Source organism: Staurois parvus, unplaced genomic scaffold (genome assembly GCF_062004578.1).
Source record: "Staurois parvus isolate SC_StPar_1 unplaced genomic scaffold, SC_StPar_1.0 ptg000050l, whole genome shotgun sequence".
Lineage (NCBI taxonomy): Eukaryota > Metazoa > Chordata > Amphibia > Anura > Ranidae > Staurois > Staurois parvus.
The window spans coordinates 2203599-2231517 of NW_028317846.1; the positions used below are offsets into that span (position 1 = coordinate 2203599).

The 27919-nt window shown below is 44.4% G+C and overlaps 1 protein-coding gene across 1 annotated transcript; it reads left to right on the forward strand.

Moving 5' to 3' along the window:
• The first annotated feature begins 756 nt into the window (after positions 1–756).
• On the forward strand, positions 757–27811 carry FDX1 (ferredoxin 1). Its single transcript, XM_089666171.1, has 4 exons — positions 757–1001; positions 16050–16174; positions 23256–23385; positions 26460–27811. The coding sequence occupies exons 1-4, from the start codon at positions 877–879 to the stop codon at positions 26572–26574; spliced, it is 495 nt and encodes a 164-aa protein (XP_089522297.1). The 5' UTR covers positions 757–876; the 3' UTR covers positions 26575–27811.
• The last annotated feature ends 108 nt before the right edge of the window (positions 27812–27919 follow it).

Here is a 27919-nt window from a genome sequence, read left to right on the forward strand (position 1 = left end):
GGCTGTGGGAACCCAGCTGTGACTCCTGGCCTCCCACTGCGCATGCACAAAATGTACGGCTTTGTGAATGGACTCGCAGCCTTCTGAGACCTATGATGTGTCATAAACAGGTACCTGCCCCCCCTCCCCCCACAAACAAAAAAACTGCAAAAATAGTTCATGAAGGGGTTAGATAAAGCAGAACATGTGTTTGTTTACACCCACCGACATCCAATCTGATCCACCAAAGAGACAGATGGAGATCCGTTCCCCTTCAGTCCATTGGATCGGATCGAATGGCAGTCAGATGGAAACGGACAGGTGGTCTATTTCCATCCGACCCCCCATAGAGGACAGTGGGCTGTGTCTATGTCTGCGCTGCAGCGGGGTGCAGGGTGTGTGGAGTATCTGAAGGGGGGGGGGGGGACACAGCTCAGACCTCCGTACAGTAGCGGGGTGCAGGGTGTGTGGAGTATCTGAGGGGGGGGGGGGGGGAGGACACAGCCCAGACCTCCGTACAGTAGCGGGGTGCAGGGTGTGTGGAGTATCTGAGGGGGAGGAAGGACACAGCTCAGACCTCCGTGCGGGGGGGGGGGGGGGGGGGGAGGACACAGCTCAGACCTCCGTACAGTAGCGGGGTGCAGGGTGTGTGGAGTATCTGAGGGGGGGGGGGGGGACACGGCTCAGACCTCCTTACAATAGCAGGGTGCGTGGAGGACTGAGGAGAAGGTCAGCACAGGTGACTCCTCTCTCTGTTCCTATCCCCGCCCCTGTACAGGTGTGACCTCGCCTCCTATGCCCTCTGATGCCCCGCCCGCTTCCTCTCTCTGTCACCGACGTCACATCCAGGTCTGGCGGTGGCCGCTGATTGGCTGGTTGTTAGTACGCTGAGCGGAGATGGCAGCGGCGGCGGTGAGGTTCCTGGGGACGTCTCGGTGTCTTGTGTCCGGGTCCCGGGCCTGGCTCTGCGGTGTGCAGCGGACTAGAAGCTGGCTGGAGCCCGGGGAGGCCCGTCTGTACAGGTAATAGTGACTATGGGGTCCCTGGGGTGACTTCTAGTGTATGTGGTGCTGGCAGTGCTCTGGGTAGGTGAGGTGCCAGTCTGTGTGATATACTCTGATCAGCCATAACATTATGACCACTGCCAGGTACAGTGAGTAACGTGGATTATCTGGTCACAGTGTCCTCTGTACCTGGGTGGATCTATCAGGCAGCCAGTGAACGTGTTGTCCCTGAAGTTGGTGGGAAAACATGGACAAGTGTAAGGATTTGGGTGACTGACAAGGACCAAATTGTAATGGTTAGAGGACTGGGTGGGAGCATCTCTGCATCTCTTGTGGGATGTTCCCAGATCAGGACCGACCTAGAGTGGTCCAAGGAAGGAGAAGCAGTGAACCGGGGACAGGGTCATGGGTGGCACATGGGGAGCGAAGCCCCCGCACTTTGTATTCTGAGCCAATAGAAGAGCTACTGGAGCTCAGATTGCTGACAGGTCTATCTGGTTCTGATAGAAAGGTGTCAGAGCACACAGTGTATGGGGCTGGGGAGCTGCACACCAGTCAGGGTGCCCATGCTGACCCATGTCCACAGCCAGAAGTAACTACAATGGGAACATTAGTATCAGAACTGGACCACAGAGCAATGGAAGAACGTGGCCTGGTCTGGGGAAATCAAGAATGGTTTGAGGAACACAAGTTTGAGGTGTTGACTTGGCCTCCAACTTCTCCAGATCTCAATCCACTTGGGTGTCTGTGGGATGTGGCTGGAAAAACAAGTCCAATCCATGGAGGCCTGACCTCCAACTTACAGGACTTAAAGGATCTGCTACTGAAGGCTTGGTGCCAGATACCACAGCTTACCTTCAGAGGTCTAGTGTGGAGTCCATGACTCAGCGGGTTATGGTGGGTGGTCATAATGTTATGGCTGATTGATGTATACAGTTGTGGTATCCCTATGTCCTCCTTCCTTGTATATAGTTCAGGTTCCTCTAACCCCATTACTACCCCCGTCATGTGTAACGGACAGCTGTCAGTCCAGCAGGTGGTAGTGATGATCAGTACCAGGAGATGACGGTAGCTCTTTCCTTCCTCTGGGTTCTTGGAGATAGCTGTGCCTGTCACCTCCATTTACAACTCTCTAGTGCAGGGGTCTCCAAACTTTATAAACAGAGGGCCAGAATACTCTCCTTCACACTTTAGGGGCCCGTAATGTGGTCAGTATGAGTAGAAAATGTCCTGACAGCAGTGGGGATAAACAATGCCCCATTTTGGTCTTAGAGGGAATAATAGTGCTCCATCATTTATATCAGTGGCAGGAATAATGCCCCATCATTGATGTCAGTGGGACAAATGGTGTCCCATCACTGGTGTAAATGGAAGAAATAGTGCCCCATCATTGGTGTCAGTGGGACAAATAGTGTCCCATCACTGGTGTAAATGGAAGAAATAGTGCCCCATCATTGGTGTCAGTGGGTCAAATAGTGTCCCATCACTGGTGTAAATGGAAGAAATAGTGCCCCATCATTGGTGTCAGTGGGACAAATGGTGTCCCATTACTGGTGTCAGTGGGACAAATGGTGTCCCATTACTGGTGTCAGTGGGACAAATGGTGTCCCATCACTGGTGTAAATGGAAGAAATAGTGCCCCATCATTGGTGTCAGTGAGAGGATTAGTGCCCCAGCACTAGTATCCATATAGGAGGCATGATGTCCCATAGTTAGTGAGAAGACTAGTACTCCATTGTCAGTGTCAGGAACTATGCCCCACTGTTGCCAACACTGGGGGGGAATAATGCCCCAAGGGCCAGATGAAAGCAAGCAAAGGGTCGCATCTGGCCCACGGGCCGGAGTTTGGAGACCATTTAGTGTTTTCAAGAGATTTTGGAGCTTTTTTTTCCCTCTTGCACATTTGTATGGGTGTTTTCAGGATGGAGCCCCCCGAGAATCTCCTGTACTTTTTCAAACTTCAAATGACACAGCACTCAGGTGTATGTGAGCTCCATACAATGTAATGGGAATCTAAATGATGAGTGTTGGAGCACTTCAAGTGGAACTTTACCATAACAACCTGATAAAAAATAATGTTCTTTAACCTCCTTAGCGGTATTCCCGAGTGTAGCTCGGGGTAAAATTTGAGTACCAAGAGCGGTAACCCCGAGCTACACTCGGGCTTACCATGTGGCGTTGCTCAGGGAGTCCCTGCAGCACTTACCTTGTCCTTCGCTCCCACGATGTGTCCCCTGCAGCGTCCCCGGCCATCTCCTCTGGCCGATACCGGCATCCGGCTTCCGTGTTTTCCGGTCCCTGTGACGTCGGGACGTACGGGCGCCTGACCCGGCGGCAAATTTGAAATTTTTAAAAAATTTCATTTTTTTAAAAATAATTATTACATAGTAAAACATTGCTGTTTCAATGCATTTCACATACATTTTGTCCCTAGTGCTTTGTCCTGTGCCCTGCCTGCATTTTGACTGTTCTTTCTGCCTGGAAACTTAGAAAAGTCCATGGCGTCCAAAAAGCGTCCCTTTACGTCAAAAACGGTTTTAGACCAGCTAGAGAACAGCGATAGTAAATCAGAACCACTTGCAAAATTAAGTGATAATGATTTGTGGGGAAATTCGTCATCAGACACTGAAAATGATTTTGCGACTTTGCTCAGCGATGTGCGAATTTGCCTCTGTATTTCAAATTTCAGTGTTTTTGGTTTGATTATATTATTGAATTAAATTTATTATTATTATATTATTTTTTATGATTATTTATTAAATTATAATTTATGATTTCGTGTTTCAAATTTTATCATACCCGGGATGTTTACTAGACTCTTGTTCGTACAGATTTCAGTGAGTTATTCCTAAAAATTACAGCCTACAATAAAAAGCTACATATTTCCATGCAAAAATATGGTACCGCTTTAAGCACCAAAAATCGGAAATAATCATACCGCTAGGGAGGTTAACAAGGAACATACATTCCACATTAATAATTGACCAGTATTGCTCCTGTTTCCTCTTGCTGGAGGCTGCCATTTTGCTGAAGCCCAGAGTCCCTGAGCAGCAATAAATCTTTAGTCCGTCAGCAGAATTGCCCCTACATTCTCATCACAGTGCCAAAAACTAGAGAGCAACTGAGCATGTGTAGATCAGGGTCAGACAGTGTATTACTGGATTCTAAACAGTATAGACACTCATTTTAATATTTTACATAGCTATACCAGCAAAAGGGGCCTGCATGAAGTGATCTAGCAGGACTTAAAGCGGAGCTCCAGTCAAAATATAAAAAAAATAAAAATCAGGTACAAAAACAGTGAATACTGACTTTTGGAGCTCATTCACACCGTGGTGCAGAGATGTCAATTTTTCTGCACACATTCTGCAAGGGCATAACAAAATCATGTTTTCTCTATGTTCCCTGTTCACACCACAACACTGGTATCACATACAGATTTTTTTTCTGCGCAGGAATCTGCAACGTGCATAAAACTCATCAAAGCGTGCATGACAACTGAATTCTCTGCAAGTTAAATCTTCACTCCAGTTTGCGTCAGTTTTTCTGCACTTATGGTGTGAGCAAAGCCTAAAGGATAGGTTCACCTTTGTGAACATGTTACATGTTCCACACCTAAAAACAGGTGGAATATGTAACATGATCCCATAGCTGTAGCAGCGCCCGCCACCCCTCCTCCCTCTGACAGAAGTCCGGGGAGAAGTTTCCATGTACTACCTGTCAGATTTGAAAACAACTGTGCGGAGCTCCACCCACACGTCCAAGTCATTCATTCACGGAGTTCCATGAATGAATGAACTGCAAGTCCTGACAGCCTTAGCGGCTGTGGGCTTGTAGTTTTCAGTGAACTACTATGGCGCTGTGGAGCACCGTGGTACCTCATTGAAGCTTCCTGTCAGAATATCTGTTAGCCATACATCCCGTACGGCAAGCAGATATCCTTACAGGTCAGCAGGAGACCTACATGGCATGAGCGATCTACTGATCACTGGTGTAATGCTTTCCAGGCTCCTTCATCCAGGTGTCGGGCGAGAAGGCCTGGCTCGCAGTCTCCGCTCTAATTCATCCTTAAGGTGTTCTGTCGGGTTGGTGGAGGCAGTGTGATGGCATGGGTTCCAGTGGCACGGGGTCATTGGTGTTTGATGATGTGACAGAAGACAGAAGCAGCTGGATGAATTCTGCAGTGTTTAGAGATATACTGTCAGCCCAGATTCAGCCAAATGCAGCAAAGTTGATTGGACGGAGCTTCACACTACAGATGGACAATGATCCAAAACACACTGCAAAAGCAACCCAGGAGCTTTTGAAGGAAAAAAAGTGGAATATTCTACAATGGCCAAGTCAGTCACCTGATCTCTACCCAATAGAGCATGCATGTCACTTGCTGAAGGCAAAACTAAAGGCAGAAAGACCCCAGGGATGTGCAAATCCTATCGCCTGACGCCTGGGACATTTAGTTCCGGGCGCCGGGCAGGTTGGTTTTCCTTACATTTAGCCCTGCTGCGGGCTCTGACTGAAGGGGGAACTCCACCATGGTCTAATGTAAGCAGGGACTCTGATATATAGGGGTAAAGATGGGGACTTTGATGTTCCCGGATGTGGTGCTGGAGACAGGCAAGGGAGGGAGATAAACAGTGCAATGTTAAAAATATAAAAAATTTAGGTTGCCATAAAGCCCCTTTTTGTTTTTAAAAGCCCCAAATATTCCTAACATCACCTCCCCATATCACTGCCTAATAAAAAAACATCAACCCTTCATATTTTCCATCCTGGCAAAGTCATTTCATGGTTTAATGGGACATACATCCATTGAAAATCGCTAGTGATAAAACTGTTTCATTCAGTAATAGTATAAAAATAAAGATCTTATTTAAATACGATTTTGGTTAAAATTATTATTTTTTTTTTATTAGGACAAGTAGAATGTCAAAAGGGACAAATAGTGTGGGACCCCAATTTTGTCCCTTGGACAAGTAGTTTTTTAAAAAATGTCCGCATCCCTGGACCCACAAACAAAGAACAACTGAAGACAGCTGCTGTTAGACCCTGGCAAAGCATCAGAAAGAAGGAAACCCAGTCTTTGGTCATGTCGATGGGTTCCAGACTTCAGGCAGTCATTGCCAGTAAAGGATTCTCAACAAAATATTAAAAATGAACATTTTATTTATGATTATATTAATTTGTCCAATTACTTTTGGTCCCTTGAAAAAGGGTGGATGGCTACTCTTAAGAGCTGTCATTCCTAAAGCCTTCCTCCAATTTGGATGTACATACCCTCAAATGAAACCTGAGAGTGTGCACTTTCAGTCCATATCCATTATATAACTGTAGTTTGAATATGTTTTGGTAAATACCTGAAAAAATCTATATATGGACCAACTGTATATTGAGAAGAATTAGGCTTATCAAATTATTTTCTTTTTGGGTTGTTGGAAGGTATTAACATATATAGGTTGGCTCTTGTTTGGAATATTTATCATAATGGTGCCAAGTCTCAGTCTTGAAAGGTTAAAACTTTGCACAATATGGAAGTTTTGCACAATGGGCTATAATTTGACCAAGCATATACTGCATTTTTGTAGAGGCTTTTCTCCACAGTTTAACCACCTCCCGTCTGGTCCATGTATATAAACGGCCGGACCGTGGCAGAGCAGGGGTGGGTGGCCGTTTATAAACGGCCTCCTCGCGCCCTGCTTGTGCGCACTCCCTGGGAGCGCGCAGCACCGCAATCCGGTGCCCACTGTGTCCTCTGGACACAGTGGAACACTAATCATCGGACGGGACCTCTGTGCCAGGTCCCGATCACGTGATCACTGATTAGCCAATCAGTGATCACATGCAGAGTAGTAAGCAAGATGTCACTTGTGACATCATTGCTTACTACGTGTGAAATCTGTGAATGATCACAGAGGTCACATGGTACAAGGCTATTCACAGCAGCCTTGTACCATGTGGCAAGCTGTGACCAATCACAGTTCACACAGTAGTTCTCAATGACTGAAATAATGCAGCCAGAGAAAAGGAGAAATGATTGCTTTTACAGCCTTTATGGGTGTAAAAGCAATCAGTATAAAAAAAAAAAATAAAAATCTTCATCACCATGGTGACACTGTACTGCTAGGGTGACAGTATGTAAAAAAAACACATAATATAAAAAAAGTTAAAAAAAAGTTTAAAAATTATATTTTTTGGTTATAAACTAATTTTAGGGGGTTTTTTTTTGGGTTTTTTTACTAAAAAGATAATGGAATAAATTTTGGCCAAGATTTATGATGATATACTATTTATTTGCAAAACTCTAGCAAAAAAAATTTGCAAAAAAATAAAAATCCCAGTGGTGAATAAATACCACCAAAATAAAGCTTTATCTGTCTAAAAAAAAATGCTAAAAAATTCATATGGGTACAGTGTTGCATGACAGCGCAATTGTCATTCAAAGTGTGATAGCGCTGAGAGTTGAAAATTGGCCTGGGCAGGAAGGGGGTGAAAGTGTCCGGACTGGAAGTGGTTAAGGGCTTTATTAGGAATTAGATGAAGTACCGTAATGGTAATGTTGAGTGCATGTGAAGGAGAGGGAAACTGTAACTTTGTAAATGTAATAGGCAGGCTATAGATGGTCAATCCCTTCTCAGAAATACATACATATAGTACACATGTGCTGCGCAGTATGCAGGTTATCGTTTGGTCTCACTCCGTATCAGATTTTGTAATGTAACCCTTATGAGATTAGGCCTTCCATAGAAAACAGCATAAACTGCTTTAGTGCCAAAGAATTATGCCAGTTGGACCGGTTTGATCAGGTTAAAGGTGAAGTTCACTCTCTCAGTCAACATTGATTATTTTTAATCATTATGCTGCTAGCCATAAGGTATATACCAGTGGTCACTAAATAGCAGACCGCAGTCTGCGAACTGCCCCAGTAGCGCTGCCACCCTGACCGCCAGCCCGCAATGACAGATCCACTGCTGAGCAGGGCGGTCGTCACGGCAGCATGACATCATGTGTGCGCCCCTCCCCTCCCCTTTCAGCTCACTGTCTCTCCGGCTTCCGCTCACTGCCTATATGTGATAAAGTAGGTAGGTGCTACATATACAGTGAAATCATGTGCAATTATTGTAACTAATATCACTACATGCCCCTATATTAGAACATTTGAAATGTAATATCTCAATGTGCAAACTATAATTCCATAATATATACGAATATCAAAACAAGTGTAACAAATAAATATAAGTCCATTAAATAAAGTGACAGTCCTTGCTGCTTCTTATAACTGTGACCTGAACCAAACCAGGGGAGAGTGAATTGAATCTTCCCCACAGCCAACAGGAAAAAGTAAAGATTGCTCACTCACCAGACCTTTTGACCCCAATTAAGGAGGTCAGATGCACTTTTTGGTCATATAGGGGACCATCCACTCTAATGATATCTCCCCTCCAGCAACTCTCTACTTGTGACCATATATTAAGGAATAGGGACTCCCAACATGCCTCCAATATTTGATGTTCGATATGGATAATCCTCACGCAGGAATCGTGCCAGACCATTCAGATAAATCAGACAAGTGAAATACCTTCTAAGTGCAGTATTTTATTAAATGAGCAAAAAAATATAAAAGCAAACACTATTGCACTCACATGGTATGGTGCCTAGAAACCGGCACCAGTGTTTTCAGCCTGTGTGAATCGAAGCGCACAACCTCACTTCCGGGTCCGGGACTGTCCAAACTTAGTGAGAACGAGAATGTGCCCATCAGAGTGCCCCTTAACATAAAATGTATCCATCAGAGTGCCTCTTAATAGACATGTGCCCATCAGAGTGCCCCTTAATAGAAATGTGCCCATCAGATTGCCTCTTAATAGACATGTGCCCATCAGAGTGCCCCTTAATAGAAATGTGCCCATCAGATTGCCCCTTAATAGAAATGTGCCCATCAGAGTGCCCCTTATTTTATGTTAAGGGGCACTCTGATGGGCACATTTTATGTTAAGGGGCACTCTGATGGGAACATTTTATGTTAAGGGGGAAAAAAATGGGCACATACTGTGGAAAAGGGCAATCTGATGGGGAAATATGATAGAAAGGGGTACTTTGAGTGTAAGGGGGCACTCTGACAGGAATACCTGATGTAAGATGGCAATGTGATAAAGATACATGATGTAATGGAGCACTCTGATGGGCACACCTGATGTGATGGGTATACATGATGTAAAGTTGCACACTGATGGCGACATCTAATGTAAGGGGGCACACTGATGGGCACACACCCTATTTGAACCTCGGCAAGAAGAAAATTTTAGTGACCGGACCTCCTTGAATTTTACCGTTGCAGATGGACTTTTAGTTTCAATGGACTGTGAGCTTGCTGATCAGCACACTCATACTCCATTTACACTTCCCACAGCTCTGAAACTAACAGTCTATACAGAGGTACAGGTACAGAGCTGTAGGCAGGAGCCTGACATTGCATCCTCGATCCACTGATCTTGGGTGAAATGCTCTGCAGGCTCCTGTGAAAATAATAAATGCACATTTTTTTATCTGACAAAATACATTCGAGGGCCCTGCTCTTTCAAGCTTACAATCTAGGAGATTGGATAAAAAAACGATGGTAATAGCATTTTTTAGGAGCGTTTGTGCTTTATTAGTGTTTTTACAGTACATGTAGGAGAAAAATTTTTTTTTGAAAAAAGCCATTTTAGTAGCATTCAGCGTTTTTCCTGCTGGAAAAACACTCCCAAAAACTCTACAAAAACTATTTTTTTTTCTACTCCTAAATGCTGAAGCTTTAAAAACACTACTAGCCTAAAATAGTGTGCATGGACACATAGGATAACACTAATTAGTTTCTAGGAGCAGACAAAAAAAAGGCTGATAACAGCTGTTAAAAAAGTGCTAGTGTGCATGGAGCCTAGAGCTTCAGACAATGTGAATACACATTCATTATATGGGGCATTGTTACCTGCAAAGTGATTTGCATTTATTTTCATCCAGTTCTGAGGTTTACATAGCACCGTCACACAACACAGATCTGCCTGACAGGGCAGTAGACCTGATTTTGATCGTGGATGGCACTAGCTGATCTATTGGTTGCTTTGATCTTGTATTGTAGTACATATATGTACTAGATATGTTCGCGCTCGCGCACATGTGCATACGAGTTGAAATGCAGTGTGGATCTTCTGGCAGCAAGATTCTGTGTAAGTATTATACAGCCCTGTTCATGGAGCCCTATTGGATGAGACAAGCTGAGCTTAGGGCCCCGCAGGTTTACTGACAGCAGGGCTGGAGTGCCTGTTATGTTCCTCCCCACACTGGCTGTGCAGATAAGGGTGCAGTCTTGTAGTGTGAACTCTGATACCATGATACTGCCTCATTGTGATGATCAGTTGTTTGTTCTTTTTTTTTTTTTTTTTATTGGCTATAAACTGTTTCATAGTACAAGTACAGTCTTATTATATTTAGACACAACATGGCATAAAAGCTTTTTCATATCACAGAGCTGGTTCCATTGAGGTTGGTACATATGATCAGAAAATCACAGAAAAGTACCGCTTTTGAAGCGATTGTACGATAATCTGGTCATTAGTGAGAGCCGATCAGGACAGGTTGTACAAAACTATCTGAAGGTACAAGCACAAACCTTTTTCCCTTACGATCTTATATTTTCGTTTAATCAGTACAGTTTGCGACCAAAAATACAATATGCTACATCACTTCTGAATTTGCATTCTGTCGTATGAGAATTTTTGTAACTTTGGTAATCTCTTCATTTTCGATATGTAGACTAGCATGCAAAAAAAAAAACCAGACAATCATCCGATATTCCCATTGTGTCTATGGGGTTTTAGTCATGAAATCTATTCATTTTTTACATTTTTTGTCCTGTAGCAAGAAATTGCCTCCTTTCCTATACATTACAGTATATACCTTTTGTGCTTGAATTGGCCTTTTTTTCTCTTCTCTTCTCTTGTCCCCTTCTCTCCTCTTGTCCCCTTCTCTCTCTTCTCTTGTCCCCTTCTCTCTCTTCTCTTGTCCCCTTCTCTCTCTTCTCTTGTCCCCTTCTCTCTCTTCTCTTGTCCCCTTCTCTCTCTTCTCTTGTCTCCTCTCGCTTCTCCCCTTCTCTCGCTTCTCCCCTTCTCTCGCTTCTCCCCTTCTCTCGCTTCTCCCCTTCTCTCGCTTCTCCCCTTCTCTCGCTTCTCCCCTTCTCTCGCTTCTCCCCTTCTCCCCTTCTCTCGCTTCTCCCCTTCTCCCCTTCTCTCGCTTCTCCCCTTCTCTCGCTTCTCCCCTTCTCTCGCTTCTCCCCTTCTCTCGCTTCTCCCCTTCTCTCGCTTCTCTTCTCCCCTTCTCTCTCTTCTCTTCTCCCCTTCTCTCTCTTCTCTTCTCCCCTTCTCTCTCTTCTCTTCTCCCCTTCTCTCTCTTCTCTTCTCCCCTTCTCTCTCTTCTCTTCTCCCCTTCTCTCTCTTCTCTTCTCCCCTTCTCTCTCTTCTCTTCTCCCCTTCTCTCTCTTCTCTTTTCCACTTCTCTTCCTTCTCTTCTCTTTTCCACTTCTCTTCTCCCCTTCTCTCTCTTCTCTTCTCCCCTCTCTTCTCTTCTCTTCTCCTCTCTCCTCTCTTCTCCTCTCTTCTCTTCTCCCCTCTCTTCTCTTCTCCCCTCCCCTCTCTTCTCTTCTCTTCTCCCCTTCTCTCTCTTCTCTTCTCCCCTTCTCTCTCTTCTCTTCTCCCCTTCTCTCTCTTCTCTTCTCCCCTTCTCTCTCTTCTCTTCTCCCCTTCTCTCTTCTCTTGTCCCCTTCTCCCTCTTCTCTTGTCCCCTTCTCCCTCTTCTCTTGTCCCCTTCTCCCTCTTCTCTTGTCCCCTTCTCCCTCTTCTCTTGTCCCCTCTTCTCTTGTCCCCTTCTCTTGTCCCCTTCTCTCTCTTCTCTTGTCCCCTTCTCTTGTCCCCTTCTCTCTCTTCTCTTGTCCCCTTCTCTCTCTTCTCTTCTCCCCTTCTCTCTCTTCTCTTCTCCCCTTCTCTCTCTTCTCTTCTCCCCTTCTCTCTCTTCTCTTCTCCCCTTCTCTCTCTTCTCTTCTCCCCTTCTCTCTCTTCTCTTCTCCCCTTCTCTCTTCTCTTGTCCCCTTCTCCCTCTTCTCTTGTCCCCTTCTCCCTCTTCTCTTGTCCCCTTCTCCCTCTTCTCTTGTCCCCTTCTCCCTCTTCTCTTGTCCCCTTCTCCCTCTTCTCTTGTCCCCTTCTCTCTCTTCTCTTGTCCCCTTCTCTCTCTTCTCTTGTCCCCTTCTCTCTCTTCTCTTGTCCCCTTCTCTTGTCCCCTTCTCTTGTCCCCTTCTCTTGTCCCCTTCTCTTGTCCCCTTCTCTTGTCCCCTTCTCTTGTCCCCTTCTCTTGTCCCCTTCTCTTGTCCCCTTCTCTTGTCCCCTTCTCTTGTCCCCTTCTCTTGTCCCCTTCTCTTGTCCCCTTCTCTTGTCCCCTTCTCTCTCTTCTCTTGTCCCCTTCTCTCTCTTCTCTTGTCCCCTTCTCTCTCTTCTCTTGTCCCCTTCTCTCTCTTCTCTTGTCCCCTTCTGTCTCTTCTCTTGTCCCCTTCTCTCTCTTCTCTTGTCCCCTTCTCTCTCTTCTCTTGTCCCCTTCTCTCTCTTCTCTTGTCCCCTTCTCTCTCTTCTCTTGTCCCCTTCTCTCTCTTCTCTTGTCTCCTTCTCTCTCTTCTCTTGTCTCCTTCTCTCTCTTCTCTTGTCTCCTTCTCTCTCTTCTCTTGTCTCCTTCTCTCTCTTCTCTTGTCTCCTTCTCTCTCTTCTCTACTCCCCTTCTCTCGCTTCTCCCCTTCTCTCTCTTTGCTTCTCCCCTTCTCTCTCTTTGCTTCTCCCCTTCTCTCTCTTTGCTTCTCCCCTTCTCTCTCTTTGCTTCTCCCCTTCTCTCTCTTTGCTTCTCCCCTTCTCTCTCTTTGCTTCTCCCCTTCTCTCTCTTTGCTTCTCCCCTTCTCTCTCTTTGCTTCTCCCCTTCTCTCTCTTTGCTTCTCCCCTTCTCTCTCTTTGCTTCTCCCCTTCTCTCTCTTTGCTTCTCCCCTTCTCTCTCTTCTCTTCTCCCCTTCTCTCTCTTCTCTTCTCCCCTTCTCTCTCTTCTCTTCTCTTCTCCCCTTCTCTCTCTTCTCTTTTCCCCTTCTCTCTCTTCTCTTTTCCACTTCTCTCTCTTCTCTTCTCTTCTCTTTTCCCCTTCTCTCTCTTCTCTTCTCCCCTTCTCTCTCTTCTCCCCTTCTCTCTCTTCTCCCCTTCTCTCTCTTCTCTTCTCCCCTTCTCTCTTCTCTTGTCCCCTTCTCCCTCTTCTCTTGTCCCCTTCTCCCTCTTCTCTTGTCCCCTTCTCCCTCTTCTCTTGTCCCCTTCTCCCTCTTCTCTTGTCCCCTTCTCCCTCTTCTCTTGTCCCCTTCTCCCTCTTCTCTTCTCCCCTTCTCCCTCTTCTCTTGTCCCCTTCTCTCTCTTCTCTTGTCCCCTTCTCTCTCTTCTCTTGTCCCCTTCTCTCTCTTCTCTTGTCCCCTTCTCTCTCTTCTCTTGTCCCCTTCTCTCTCTTCTCTTGTCCCCTTCTCTCTCTTCTCTTGTCCCCTTCTCTCTCTTCTCTTGTCCCCTTCTCTCTCTTCTCTTCTCCCCTTCTCCCTCTTCTCTTGTCCCCTTCTCCCTCTTCTCTTGTCCCCTTCTCCTTCTTCTCTTGTCCCCTTCTCCTTCTTCTCTTGTCCCCTTCTCCCTCTTCTCTTGTCCCCTTCTCTTGTCCCCTTCTCTCTCTTCTCTTGTCCCCTTCTCTTGTCCCCTTCTCTTGTCCCCTTCTCTTGTCCCCTTCTCTTGTCCCCTTCTCTTGTCCCCTTCTCTTGTCCCCTTCTCTCTCTTCTCTTGTCCCCTTCTCTCTCTTCTCTTGTCCCCTTCTCTCTCTTCTCTTGTCTCCTTCTCTCTCTTCTCTTGTCTCCTTCTCTCTCTTCTCTTGTCTCCTTCTCTCTCTTCTCTTGTCTCCTTCTCACTCTTCTCTTGTCTCCTTCTCTCGCTTCTCTTGTCTCCTTCTCACTCTTCTCTTGTCTCCTTCTCTCGCTTCTCTACTCCCCTTCTCTCGCTTCTCCCCTTCTCTCGCTTCTCCCCTTCTCTCGCTTCTCCCCTTCTCTCTCTTTGCTTCTCCCCTTCTCTCTCTTTGCTTCTCCCCTTCTCTCTCTTTGCTTCTCCCCTTCTCTCTCTTCGCTTCTCCCCTTCTCTCTCTTCGCTTCTCCCCTTCTCTCTCTTCTCTTTTCCACTTCTCTCTCTTCTCTTTTCCACTTCTCTTCCTTCTCTTCTCTTTTCCACTTCTCTTCCTTCTCTTCTCTTTTCCACTTCTCTTCTCCCCTTCTCTCTCTTCTCTTCTCTCTTCTCTTCTCCCCTCTCTTCTCTTCTCCCCTCTCTTCTCTTCTCCCCTCTCTTCTCTTCTCCCCTCTCTTCTCTTCTCTTCTCTTCTACCCTCTCTTCTCTTCTCCCCTCTCTTCTCCCCTCCCCTCTCTTCTCTTTTCCCCTTCTCTCTCTTCTCTTCTCCCCTCCCCTCTCTTCTCTTCTCCCCTCCCCTCTCTTCTCTTTTCCCCTTCTCTCTCTTCTCTTTTCCCCTTCTCTCTCTTCTCTTTTCCCCTTCTCTCTCTTCTCTTTTCCCCTTCTCTCTCTTCTCTTTTCCCCTTCTCTCTCTTCTCTTTTCCCCTTCTCTCTCTTCTCTTTTCCCCTTCTCTCTCTTCTCTTTTCCCCTTCTCTCTCTTCTCTTTTTCCCTTCTCTCTCTTCTCTTTTCCTCTTCTCTCTCTTCTCTTTTCCCCTTCTCTCCTCCCCTTCTCTCCTCCCCTTCTCTCCTCCCCTTCTCTCCTCCCCTTCTCTCCTCCCCTTCTCTCCTCCCCTTCTCTCCCTTCTTTCTATTCTCTTCTCCCCCTTCTCCCCCTTCTCCCCCTTCTCCCCCTTCTCCCCCTTCTCCCCCTTCTCCCCCTTCTCCCCCTTCTCCCTCTTCTCCCCCTTCTCCCCCTTCTCCCTCTTCTCCCTCTTCTCCCCCTTCTCCCTCTTCTCCCCCTTCTCCCTCTTCTCCCCCTTCTCCCTCTTCTCCCCCTTCTTCCTCCTAGGCTGGTCTTACAGCTATGTGTTTGTGTTAACCTGCTTGTTTAATTGCATTGGGTACATGCGTTGTCAAGTTTTGATATGCACTGCTGTTCCCATCGTAGGTCTTTTGACTTATGTCCATACATCCAAAACTTTGGGCCAACACACCATACAGATATGAACTAGCACCATTGAAAACAATGGCCAATCTGTGTACTCATGTTAACATTCGAATGAGCCCTTAAAATGATCAACTTTTGATAAGTTCAACTTCAGGTCCAGTACCTCCACCCTTAACTCTTAAATATTGTAATGAATTCATATACAGATGCAAAAATGCTCAGTTCAATGAAGTATCCAAAATAAATGTCTGTGATGCCCCACAGCAAGCAATCATATTGAAGCTTTTATGCTGTCATTCAATAGATGACACAGCTTTTTACGGAGCCACACATAGCCGTACCAAAATTCAAAATCCAGGTGGTGGGGGCCATGTGAGGGTAGGAAGCTGTAAAATGTGACTGTGTTGCACCCAAAGGCTAGCCATACATAGTTCATTTTTTTTCGCTCTGCCAACGGATTCCTCCATCCACAACTTACTACTACTAGCCTTTCCCAGAATGTTTGACAAATGACTGGCCTACATTCTCTTTTATGGCCTTGGCAAATTAAACAGAATCTGAGAACGTTTCCAAGGCAGAAGGCACACTTTAAAACTTTGGTGTGATTGGCATAATTTAGAGGCTCTGTGGCCCACAAGGACTGCAGCCATCAGCCATGGATGACACCATCCATCTGTATAGTTTTCCTATGCACACCCTGGTCACAGTGGTGTGGTTCATCTAATGTAAATGTAGTAACAGGTGTGCTGGAATCATTTCTGCTTATGAATATGTGTTTATAAACTTGTGTCATAAGAAGCTAAGCTAATATATTTTAATCCCCAAAACATTTGTTGGTTTCTTAATTTTTGGTGCAATGATTTACCTTTCTTTTATTTTTCTGCAGCTCAGAAGGAAAGGTCACAGTAAAGTTTGTAAATCGTGATGGAAGCACAATTGTAGCGGAGGGGAAAGTTGGAGAGTCACTCCTGGACCTTGTTGTAGAGAAAAACTTAGACATTGATGGTTTTGGTAAGTATGCGTGCTCTGTTAGACACTTGACTTACCTATAGGTCCCAGAGGTATTAGCTCCTTGGGCTCGGAGTTTGCATTAAAGTGAACCTATATGCAAATGTTAACTTATAACCACAATAACAGTTTAGCTGGTGTTGACAGATAGGAAAAGAATGGAGGAAACACTCACCTTTTCCATAGAAAACCCTTCTCTGGGCTCTTTCCTGTAGCAAGAATGTGACCAGAAGCTAAGGCTTTGTTCATAGGCTTTTTGCTATAGGTAAAGTGCAGCCAATCTGAATTCATTTCCTCCATTTTATCAGACCACTGGGCCCAAATGCCTAGTTTTTGGTCGTGTAACTAGCGCAGGATTTTCTCCACGAATAATCAGTACTTTAGCGGCTCTATTTTACCTTTTACCAACATAGGCTTGCATATGTAATTCCAGACACCCATTTCCCCTACATCCATATGGGGTATTCTCTGCATAGCACATTTGTTTGTTCTTCCTGACTTACAAATTTTGTAAATTGGAATGAGGAGCATAGCTGCCTTTAAAAACAAATGGCTTGCTGTCTTGGATCGCTTTTCAGAGGCACTTGACAGGCAATGAAGAGGCAATATGTCTCCTCCTCACCATGTTTTACCCCCTAAATGCAACATCACTGTGCTGTATGCTGCTGTGGGGGTTGCACCATGGCCCCATTCACCTGGGGGTATACTTCTTGCCACATGTGTATGATCCTGACTGATGCCTCTGCAGCTAAACAGGGTGGTAAAAATGTCTCAACCTTGTGGTTTTACCGCAGAAACGCAGAGAAGGAAGTCCCCAATCCTTTTTTGAAAATGCACTGCTTTTGACAATGCAAGGGGGTAAATTTTAAGAATTAACGGCATCACTGCTTATCTGCTAAAGAGCAGCATGTTTGGGAAGGCATGTGATTTTGTGCACATTCCTTTAAATGCAATAATGTGAAGCAAGCCCTTTTATTTTTTTTTTGGAGGGGATAGGAAATTTATTGAGCATTGGGCAGTACTCTATATATACACAGACTGATTCAGGGCTTTATTTTTTGCTGGATTCTTCTTCCTTTGAGGGTGTCTTGATGATTTCCTCTTTCTTGGCCTGAAGTCTCTCTGCACAATGCTTCCTTGCCTCCTTTTGTCTTGGAACCAGCAAACACAAATGCTCCTGCGCTTGGGGATGGACTCGATGCAGGCTACAACCACATTAATAATGTCCTGGAACATGTACACCTTGCTGCCCTCAAATAGACCGGGGGAATCCAAATATACTGAATGAGGAAAGAACAAACAGAGGGCGCACAGGCCTAGTGTATTACCATAAAAATGTTTAATAAAAAATAAAGTATGTGTTGTACTCACAAACGACAATATAGTCAAGGCACATCATAAAGAACAGCTGGGTCAACAGGGCTCTGAGGAAGAGGCAAGTCCTCGAAACGCGTCAGCCTATTGGATGTCTATACTCCCTATTGCGGACTGTTACTCAGCGCGGTGTTGACCCAGCTGTTCTTTATGATGTGCCTTGACTATATTGTCGTTTGTGAGTACAACACATACTTTATTTTTTATGAAACATTTTTTATGGTAATGCACTAGGCCTGTGCGTCCTCTCTTTGTTCTTTCCTCCTTTTGTCTTGGATCTGTGAGCTTCTGCCTGGTCAGCCAGCAGCTTCTTGCAAGCCTTTGACTGGGGTTGCCTTGAGATTGAAAATACTTTTTTCCAGGGTGCCTTGACTGGAAAAAGCTTGAGAAACACTAACATAAATTCGTTAACTGCTTAGTGGTTGTCTCACAATGCAGAATTTATTTTATTAATTTCAGGTACTTATATAGCGCCGTCAATTTACGCAGCGCTTTACATGTATATTGTACATTCACATCAGTCCCTAACCCTCAAGGGGCGTACAATCTAAGGTCCCTAACTCACATTCATACATACACATACTAGGGACAATTTAGACAGGAGCCAGTTCACCTACCAACATGTCTTTGGAGTGTGGGAGAAAACCAGAGTACCCAGAGAAAACCCATGCAGGCACAGGGAGAACATGCAAACTCCAGGCAGGAGGTGCCTTGGCTGGTATTTGAACCAACGACCTTAGTACTGGCAGGCGGAAGTGCTAACCATTTAGCCAGTGTGCTGCAAAGCCTTTGTCCTCCAAAGCCTCTTATGAGAGATGGCAGGTTCAGTCTGTGGGCCACATGTTGTTTCAGGGATATAGTAGAACGAATTTAGTTTCACTGTGATTGACGTTGTTCTGTCACCAGTTACATCTCTATAAAGAGGCAGTTGCCTCGAAGTGGCCAGAAACTGAATAAAATTTGGCTGGTTCATCAGGAACTAGACGAATTTTGATCAGCGTATGGCCATCTCTGCTTGACAGAAGTGGATCGTTTGATTGACTTGTTGAAAGGGATGTGCTTGAAAACATTTGTTGATCAGCAGCTGTTTCCAGTGATCAGTATATTCTGCCAGCAGCGGGAGCCGCTGTCAGAATACAGTGTATTGGCAGTGAGTGAGTGAGTGTGTGTGTGGTTTTAATGCTTACCTGTCTTTGCTATTTTTGAAACATTTGCATATAGAAGCAAACTCTGCAGTGGCAACACTAGATGGCAGGGTTGTGTCATCTCCATGAACAGCATCCAGACTGCAGTTACAAGTGCATTTTCCCAGACAGTCTTCCAGGACATCACCTGAGAGAACATCTCTCTACACACAATTCACATGAAACACTGAAGATTTCTTCTTCTCCATATAGCTTGTCAGATTTAGTGTTTCCTCTGGCATGGAAGGAGCACTGCACAGAATCTGTGGGTGGAGATTTTGCTTTCTCAGATGCTGTACGGGGATGGCTTGGGTCCTATTGTGAGGTCACCTTGCCTGGTGCCTCCAGCTTGGGGTTGTGCGCAGAACAGTCCCGGGTGTCCTTCAGACCCTCCAAGCACCTCCCCAGAGCCCTATCCCCTTTTCTGTGCTTGAGCAGAGCCTGCACTAACTGGGTCATCTTGCCTCTCTTTAGAGATTCTTGGTTACAGCATACTCCTGTAGAGAGGAATGTGGCCACCATGTGCTTTGGGCACTTTCGCCTTTGTGTCTGACTCGCTCTCACTGTCTCTCTCCTCCGTTTGCTTGAGCTTTCTATTGTGTGTGCATGGTTCCAGTTCTTCCAGTCTCTTAAGTCCCAGTGGTGGGTGATGGTACATTCAGTTAAACGTGAAAATTCAGGTTAGGCATTGCAGCCTTTCAGTTCTGGCTGCTGGAGCCCCAAAGGGAGGATACAGGTCCTCACTGGTGCTTTCAGTTCCTGCCCAGTGCAGCATCGTTCAGGAACCAGAACTACAATACCGGACCACTTTATTTTCCAGTGAACCCACTGCGAAATGAACAGTTTTTAAGGAGCATCAATGGTGGTGGCAAGAAGCACATTGCACCAGTGATCCCTAAGAAAGCAGAGTGCTTCACTTGGCTCTTTGGTCTATTGTCGGCTCCAAGAATATTCACAAAGATCCTAGCGTTACCCCTGTAAGCCCTGAGGTTAGAGGGGGTAAATATCCCCTATCTGGACAACCTGCTCTTATTTGCGGACACGGAAAGAGGCCTGAAATCCCACGTGGAACACACAATATCCTTCCTAGAAAACCTAGGATGGTTAATAAACATGGAGAAATCACAGCTAGTCCCTGCCAGGAGGATTGCGTATTTGGAATACATTCTGGATTCCACAAATACTTGCTTATACCTGACCACAGAGAACGCGCTCAAACTACAACAAGATACGAAGACCTTCCGGGGGATGGCGACCTGCACAGTCAGAAACACCATGAAGCTTGTCGGGCACATGACAGCCATCATACCAGGGGGTACAATGGGCACAGCTACACTCCAGAGCGTTGCAGAACCACGTCCTCTCCCACTGGGATGGCAGCCAAGCATCCCTAGATTCCAGTATCCGCCTCACGCCCAAAGTGAGAGAATCACTAAGATGGTGGGGGAATATCCACACACTGGAAGCAGGAAGGAAGTGGAAGCAAGTCAACCCAATAAGAATCACCACAGATGCAAGTATGTGGTGATGGGGTGCGCATATGGAGGACTGCCTGACCCAGGGCAAGTGGGACGCGGAGATCTCAGGGAGGTCGTCAAACTTCAAAGAATTACTGGCAATTTTCAAAGCTCTTACGGCTTCTCAGAAGAAGATAGTAGGGGAAGAGGTTCAAATCTTGTCTGATAATACAACGGCAGTCGCATACGTAAACAGGCAGGGGGGCACAAGGTCCCCGAGACTGATGGAACTGGCGGAAATCCTCCTAAGCTGGGCAAAAAGGAACCTAAAATACATCAAGGCGTTACATCTGAAAGGGGATCTAAATCAGCTGGCGGACCAGTTGAGCCAGGAAGAAGTTATCCAGACAGAGTGGTACCTCAGCCATGCAGCGGTTGACAAAATCTGCACCAGATGGGGTACTCCCTCCATAGACCTGTTCGCCAACAGGAAAAACACAAAACTAGAGAAGTACTTCCGCCTGCAAAAGGACCCCAGGAGCGCAGGGACAGACGCGCTAGCCCAACAATGGGAAGGAGACCTCGTCTACGCTTTCCCACCGTTCAGATTGCTACCAAGGGTGATACAGAAGATACAGGCATTTCAAGCCAGGGTCATCCTGATTGCTGCATTCTGGCCCAAAAGATCATGGTTCTCCCTGCTGAAGGAACTGAGCCTAATGGACCCATGGATGATACCACCCGCGCACGACTTACTCGCACAGGGGGCAGTGGTACACCCACACCCGGAAAAGCTATCCCTGACAGCTTGGCTTCTGAGCGGAACAGGCTAGCGGGAAAAGGGTTATCAGAAAGAGTAGTTGTCACCATCTTAGACGGAAGGAAAAAATTGACAAACACCATATATGACAAAATCTGGAGAAAATTTTCCTTCTGGAGAAGCAGGAATGAGTCATCGGGGGCCCCCATCCTAAATACAGTACTCAAATTCCTTCAAGCCGGGGCAGACAAGAACCTGGCCGCCAATACTCTTAAGGTGCAAGTAGCAGCTCTGTCTAACTTTCTGGAGCTGAAATTGGCAGAAGACCCCTTAGTAATCAGATTCCTGAGGTCTATTTCCAGACGCCAAGCTCCGTCCATGCCAAAGTACCCTATATGGGACCTGGGCACAGTTCTAAGAAGTTTTCAGCCAGAACCTTTCAAACCCTTGGAGGAATGTTCTCTCAGGCATTTAACCCTTAAAACCACCCTCCTTATAGCACAGGTCTCCGCTTGCAGAGTCAGCGAACTGCAAGCTCTGTCGGTAATAGAACCTATCATTGGCTGTACAGGACCGGTGAGGGCGGGAAACCGTGCTGTACTGCTATTGGCTGCATGAGTGAGTGTCGAAGTGTTCTGGGTATAATCGGAGGTGTCACCAGATTCAGCTACATATTCTACCCAGAGGAGGGAAGCCTGTACCTGGAAGGAACGCGTATCCTGGCTGACTCAAACCTAAGGAGGCCCCATAAGCCCAGCAGATCGATTGATGACACCTCTTCCCGGAGGATAACGACATCTGTGAGATTTGATATACACATGCGCATTTCCTATGCGCGGTCAGTGAGTGCGCATTTCTGTCATTTTCCGGATTCGTTATAAGCTGTGTTCACCACATTCACAGATCGATCGCAGGATTTTATGAACATTTATTTTTGATCGAACATTTTAGATCAAATTTTGTAGAATTTTATATCGTGTTATATAGCGCTGCACTTTACTTATTTATTTATATCAGAGGTGGTTGTGATCATCTTCAGTGCTTCTAGCTGCTTACTTGCCATTTCATTAGTAGCGCTCACTTTGTTTTAGTTTATATTATCGGTAATAGAACCGTACTGCACAGTCCTGTTGGACAGAATCATCCTCTGCACGGATCCGGCATTCCTACCAAAGGTCGTGTCGCATTTTCACAGTTCACAAGAAATAGTAATACCATCCTTTGATGGAAACCCAAGCAACGCCAAAGAGGGTGACTTCAACATAATCGATGTAAGGAGATGCTTAATTGCGTACATTGAGCGCATGAAAACATGGAGACGCTCGTCTAGTCTCTTCATTCTATTCCAAGGCCCGAGGAAGGGATACAATGCCTCCAAAGGCACCATCGCAAAATGGATAAGAGAGGCCATCTCTGAGAGATACAAAGCTGCGTCACTGGCACCTCCACCTGGCTTAAAGGCGCATTCAACCAGGGCCACCGCAGCCGCCTGTGTGGAAAAGGCTGGGGCCTCCCCGGACAGATCTGCAAAGCCACAACGTGGTCCAGCTTCAGCACCTTAGCCAGACACTACCGGTTGGACCTGATCAGCAACAAAGACAAGGCGTTTGGCAGAAAGGTCCTGCAAGCAACGGCTCCGCCCTAATGTAAGTATTCCTATTCAGTCCTCTCATGTGGAGTTGTCCTAGAAGATGACTAGGGAAAACGCAGTTATTTACCTGTTAACTGTATTTCCAGGAATCTTCTAGGACAGCGTAACTCCCTCCCGATTACTGTTTACTTATAGGCTGGTGTTCCGTCATGTAATGAACTAGTGATATATTGTTTCTACTTCTTCTTCTCTATGCTTTCTCTTAGGCCTTCAGTCATATTCCTGTACTGAGGGTCCCCCAGGGAGAGAGGCTACTTCTAGGAAAATAAAGGTGGAACTGGTGTTTCCTGGGAGGAGCCGATCTCTCATGTGGAGCTGTCCTTGAAGATTCCTGGAAATACAGTTAACAGGTAAATAACTGCGTTTTTTTTTAATCTACGTTTTCCAGCAGTCAGTTTCCATCGTTCAGAAGTGTCCCGTGTACATGGAGCTTAATGGTCCATTCTGTATTTTGTGAACTTTACAGGGCCAATAATTGTGTATGACATGCTATTATAAGTCTCTCAAATGCATTTTCAACAAAAATATATACAAGGGAAGCTTTTAATTCTTAGAGTTTCATCATGTCTGCCTAAGAATATGGTTTTGCATTTGGATGTATTCTCTTATATTCTAGCTGTATTGGCACCCTGTTGAATAACTAAAATATTTCCAACAGGTGCCTGTGAGGGGACACTGGCCTGCTCTACTTGTCACCTCATCTTTGAGGATCACATATTCCAGAAGCTAGAACCAGTCACCGATGAAGAAATGGACATGTTGGATCTTGCCTATGGACTCACTGAAATGTAATGTTGTCTATTTGCATCCCTAACTTGAGATGGAAATTCTGGTTAAAATGAAAACCGTACATAGCAACTAAGACCAAAAACAAAAATTCTATATAGTGACTGCTTATCGTTTTTTTTTCCCTTTATTTTCATCTGGCGAGCCTGCCAGTAACATGCTTTTTGCCATCTTGAAAGGTTGTTTTAACTGATGTCATATGCAGATCAAAGGTCACTCCTTTGATCTACATATGAATGAAATAAATGAATAAATAAATACAATAAAAAATGAAATAATGAATGAATAAATACAAGGTTATACCTACTCTACAAGAATCACTGGGTAACAACCTGCAGGAGTCCTGTTACGCAGGAGCAGCTGCATTTCATCTTCTGCTGTGTGATGGACAAGTATCTGCTGTCATTTTGACAGCCGGTAGTACCACTAATGGTGGAACAATAATTGTAGCAACAGGTTGTGTGTTTTTTTTGTTAGTTTTGTATTTGTTTTTTTTCCCACCTTAATCATTACTGGGCCTGCTTTGACCAGCAGAAATAGTAGCATGTAAATACTTTTCTAATGTCAGAATTTTTTTTTTTTTTCGTCATTTAACAAAATTTATTTGCATGAATCACCAACAGACCTAAATATGCCGATATACACCACTGTTCAAACTTTTTTAGGCAGGTGTGAAAAAATGCTGTAAAAGTGCCTTCTGAAATATAAGTGGTATTCATTTTTTATTTTGATCAGTTAACAAAATGGAAAGTAAATGAACAGAAGAGAAATGCAAATCAAATCAATATTTAGTGTGACCACACTTTGCCTTCAAAACAGCATCAGTTTCAGTTAACCACTTCCCGGCCGGACGGTGGCAGTGCAGGGGCAGGTTGCCATTTATCAACAGCCTCCCCGCCCCCTGCTTGTGCACGCTCCCTGGGCACAGTGGAACGCCGATCGTTGTACAGGACCTCTGTGTGAGGTCCCGATCATGTGATCACTGATTGGCCAATCAGTGGTCACATGAAGAGTAGTAAGCAAGATGTCACTTTTGACATCATTGCTTACTACGTGTGAACTCTGTGAATGATCACCGAGGTCACATGGTACAAGGCTATTCACAACAGCCTTGTACCATGTGACAAGCTGTGACCAATCAGAGCTCATAGTATTTCTCAATGGCTGCAAGAATGCAGCCAGAGAGGAGGAGAAATTATTGCTTTTATAGCCTTTATAGGTGTAAAAGCAATCGGTGTAAAAAAAAAAAAAAACTTCATAACCTCCCACAAGTAGTACAGTGTCACCATGGTGACACTGTACTGCTAGGGTGACAAAAAACAAAAACAAAACCGTAATATAAAAATTAAAAAAACACATTTTTTAAAATTTAATTTTTGGTTATAAACTAATTTGGTTTTGTTTTTTTTTGTTTTGTTTTTTTTTACTAAAAAGATAACTGAAATGTTGGCCAAGATTTATGAAGAAAGATTATTTATTTGCAAAGGTTTAAAAGAAAAACACTTTTTTTCAAAATTTTGGGACATTTTCATTTATATAGCAAAAACAATTTAAATCCCAGTGGTGAATAAATACCACCAAAATAAAGTTTTATCTGTCTAAAAACAAATGCTAAAAAATTCATATGGGTACAGTGTTGCATGACCGTGCAATTTTCATTCAAAGTGTGACAGCGCTGAAAGCTGAAAATTGGCCTGGACAGGAAGGGGGTAAAAGTGTCCGGACAGGAAGTGGTTAATGACAGTTTCTACCTAAAAATGAAATGAATTATCAGTAACACCAGCATGGTATAATTGGTTAATCATACACCTGACTCTAATTCTACAAAAATTCCTGTGCAATTCAAGTGTAATGCAGGCCATACATGGGTCAAATTCCAAACAAATTTTCTTTAGAAAATCGGAAATTTTGTGCATTTTGTAATCCGATGATGCCACCATTGATTTTGAAATTTGACCAACCAAGCCTTTTATTTCACCTTATGTTGCTACAGAAAAGAATTTTCGTGGCCAAGAATTTTCTTTTCTTTCCAGGTCACAGCTCATGCTGGTTTCTTTTTCAGTTACATTTCTCATGCGATTCTTCCATCATTAATTAGAAATTTGTTCGTTTTTCAAAAAATTTCCAACATGCCCAATCACTCAAATTCGATAGTCGCTTGATAATCGGCTGTTGCTGCAGCCCACTAATGGTGCGAAATTCGAATGAAAATTCTCAAACGATTTTCGAAAGAAACTTCTTTTGGAATTCGACCCATGTATGGCCGGCTTAAGAATTGATGCTGGTTTGAAACCAAAGGGTGGTCACACCAAATATTGAATTTAATTTAGATTTTTCTTCTGTTTGCTCAATTTACATTTTGTAAATTGATAAAAACAATATGTATGTTTTTAAAGCATTCTTCATTTTACAGCATTTCTTCACATCTGCCTTAAACTTTTGCACAGTACTGTGATTCACAGGGAGGTTACAGATATGGGTAAAAATGGCCCCGTTGCGTCAGTTTGATGGCAGCTCCAAAAGCCGCAGGCACAAGACCGAAGACACAGGAACTGTCTTCATAAGAAAACTAGAGCTGCAGCCCTTACATTAGATTGAACAGATCTTGGCTAGTGGTACCACAGTTTGGCAACAGTGCCAACAGGCCCAAACATGAGTATAGAAGTTGATGGAGGTGTCTTCCTAAGACGTTTTTGTTCTTCATCCCTTGAGTCCTACTACAGCCACTGCCAGTGCCATTTCCTTAAGGACTGCCTGCCAATCTGAGAATTTGCTGGTATATTCCTACATACACTGCTTACACTATGGGAAGGGGTCTGCAGCTGGATAGATATTTTGATCTGGGTAGATGCTGGTTGCCTGAATCATGCATTGTCTTCTTAGAAAGAAAGAAGAAAATGGCGGGTAGGTAGAGCTAAGAGCTCAGGTGCAGAGATCTTAAATGCCAGATTCCCTGAGAAAACTATGAAGTGTATAAACTAACTTGTATCATCCAACTTGGTGTGTTTTTTTTTTTTTTTTTTTTACCCACATTCAGTAAACAATAACCCCCCTTTTTTTTCATCCCCTTTTCCAGGTCACGACTGGGTTGCCAAATTTGCCTCCAGCCATTCATGAATGGAATGACTGTAAAAGTCCCAGAATCTGTAGCGGATGTACGGCAAGCAATGGATATGGGCAAGAACTCTTGAAATATGCCAAATATGAAGCAATATATTAACTTTTGAGATATATATAATAATAGGTAATAAAGATTTAGAATCAGCAGGGGATGATTAAAGCCACTGTCAATTTTCCTCAGTGATTTCCCTTCACTTCTTCCTCTCTTGGAACTGAGAGGCTATCTTTTCAAGTGTAGGGGAAATTTCTCTTAGTTGTCATTGGAATAGGTGTCCCCATTGCAGAAGATTCTTTGTTCCTTTCCTGGTGGCAACTCAATTTTGGATATACCTTCTCTTTTATTCTTGATCGCTTTAGTGATCAGGACAATTAAAAATCACAGACCGCAATAAAACTGACAGAGTTCTAACCCCCTCTCCACTCTATTCAAATCTAGCTATACTTTAAGCACCTGTTAACAAAAGTTATTTTTAAATATGCCTTTAATATATTTTTGAATCTTCCGTTATTGTCAACCTGTTTCTGCACCTAGACTCATTGGAAATTAGTTGTAATATCCTGTGTGTTGCAGTGCCATAGCATGTCAACTTTTACCAGCTTTGTATTGTCAGAATAATGAAAGCTGTTTGGAGGCTTCTGATTTGATTGGTTGCTATTGGAAGCACATGACCTGTGGCCCCAGCCTGGACTGTACAGCACCTGAATCCTGCATTTTTCTACAACTGGACATCATTGTACTACGTTCACTGCGATGTCTTTCCTTCTGCACATCAGTCTTCTGCTGGCTCTTGCAATAGGGGAGACTTCAAAAGGCACAAGAACTACGCCTGGAAACGCCAGATTTTCCCCTATAGGAGGGTCAGAGCACTGACCCCATGCAAGCTATGGGGCATGTCCTTTTCTGCATCCACCCATTATACATACATCCACAAAATTACTGTAGCCTCATAGTCCACACATGTACACGTTGATGTTAGTACCTTTTGTGGAAAGGAAGCAGAAAGAGCAGTTACCCTTATAGAAAGGCTTCACTTTACTGATGTCAGGATTGCTTGCTGTGGATTGCTGGTCTTCAGCTGCTCTTTGCCTTATCAGACAGGCTACTTCTGTGTGTAATACTGAAATTTTGGATATAATTGCTTTAATTTTGTACTCAAGAAGATAATTGATTGCTGGGAGATTATACTTCTCTATTGAACAATGTAATTAAGAATTTTGAGAAAAGTAAACCATAGCCATCAAGCACTAATAAAATGATATATGCCGAGTTTAGAATAGTGCAATGCATTAAATAATTTTTTCAATAAATGTGTTTAGTTATTTTATTTTATTTTTTCTTCATTATCCTAAAGCAGTTTAAAATCCATCAAATTGTTATGCTGGCAGCACACAATTTAACCAGTCATAAAAAAAAAA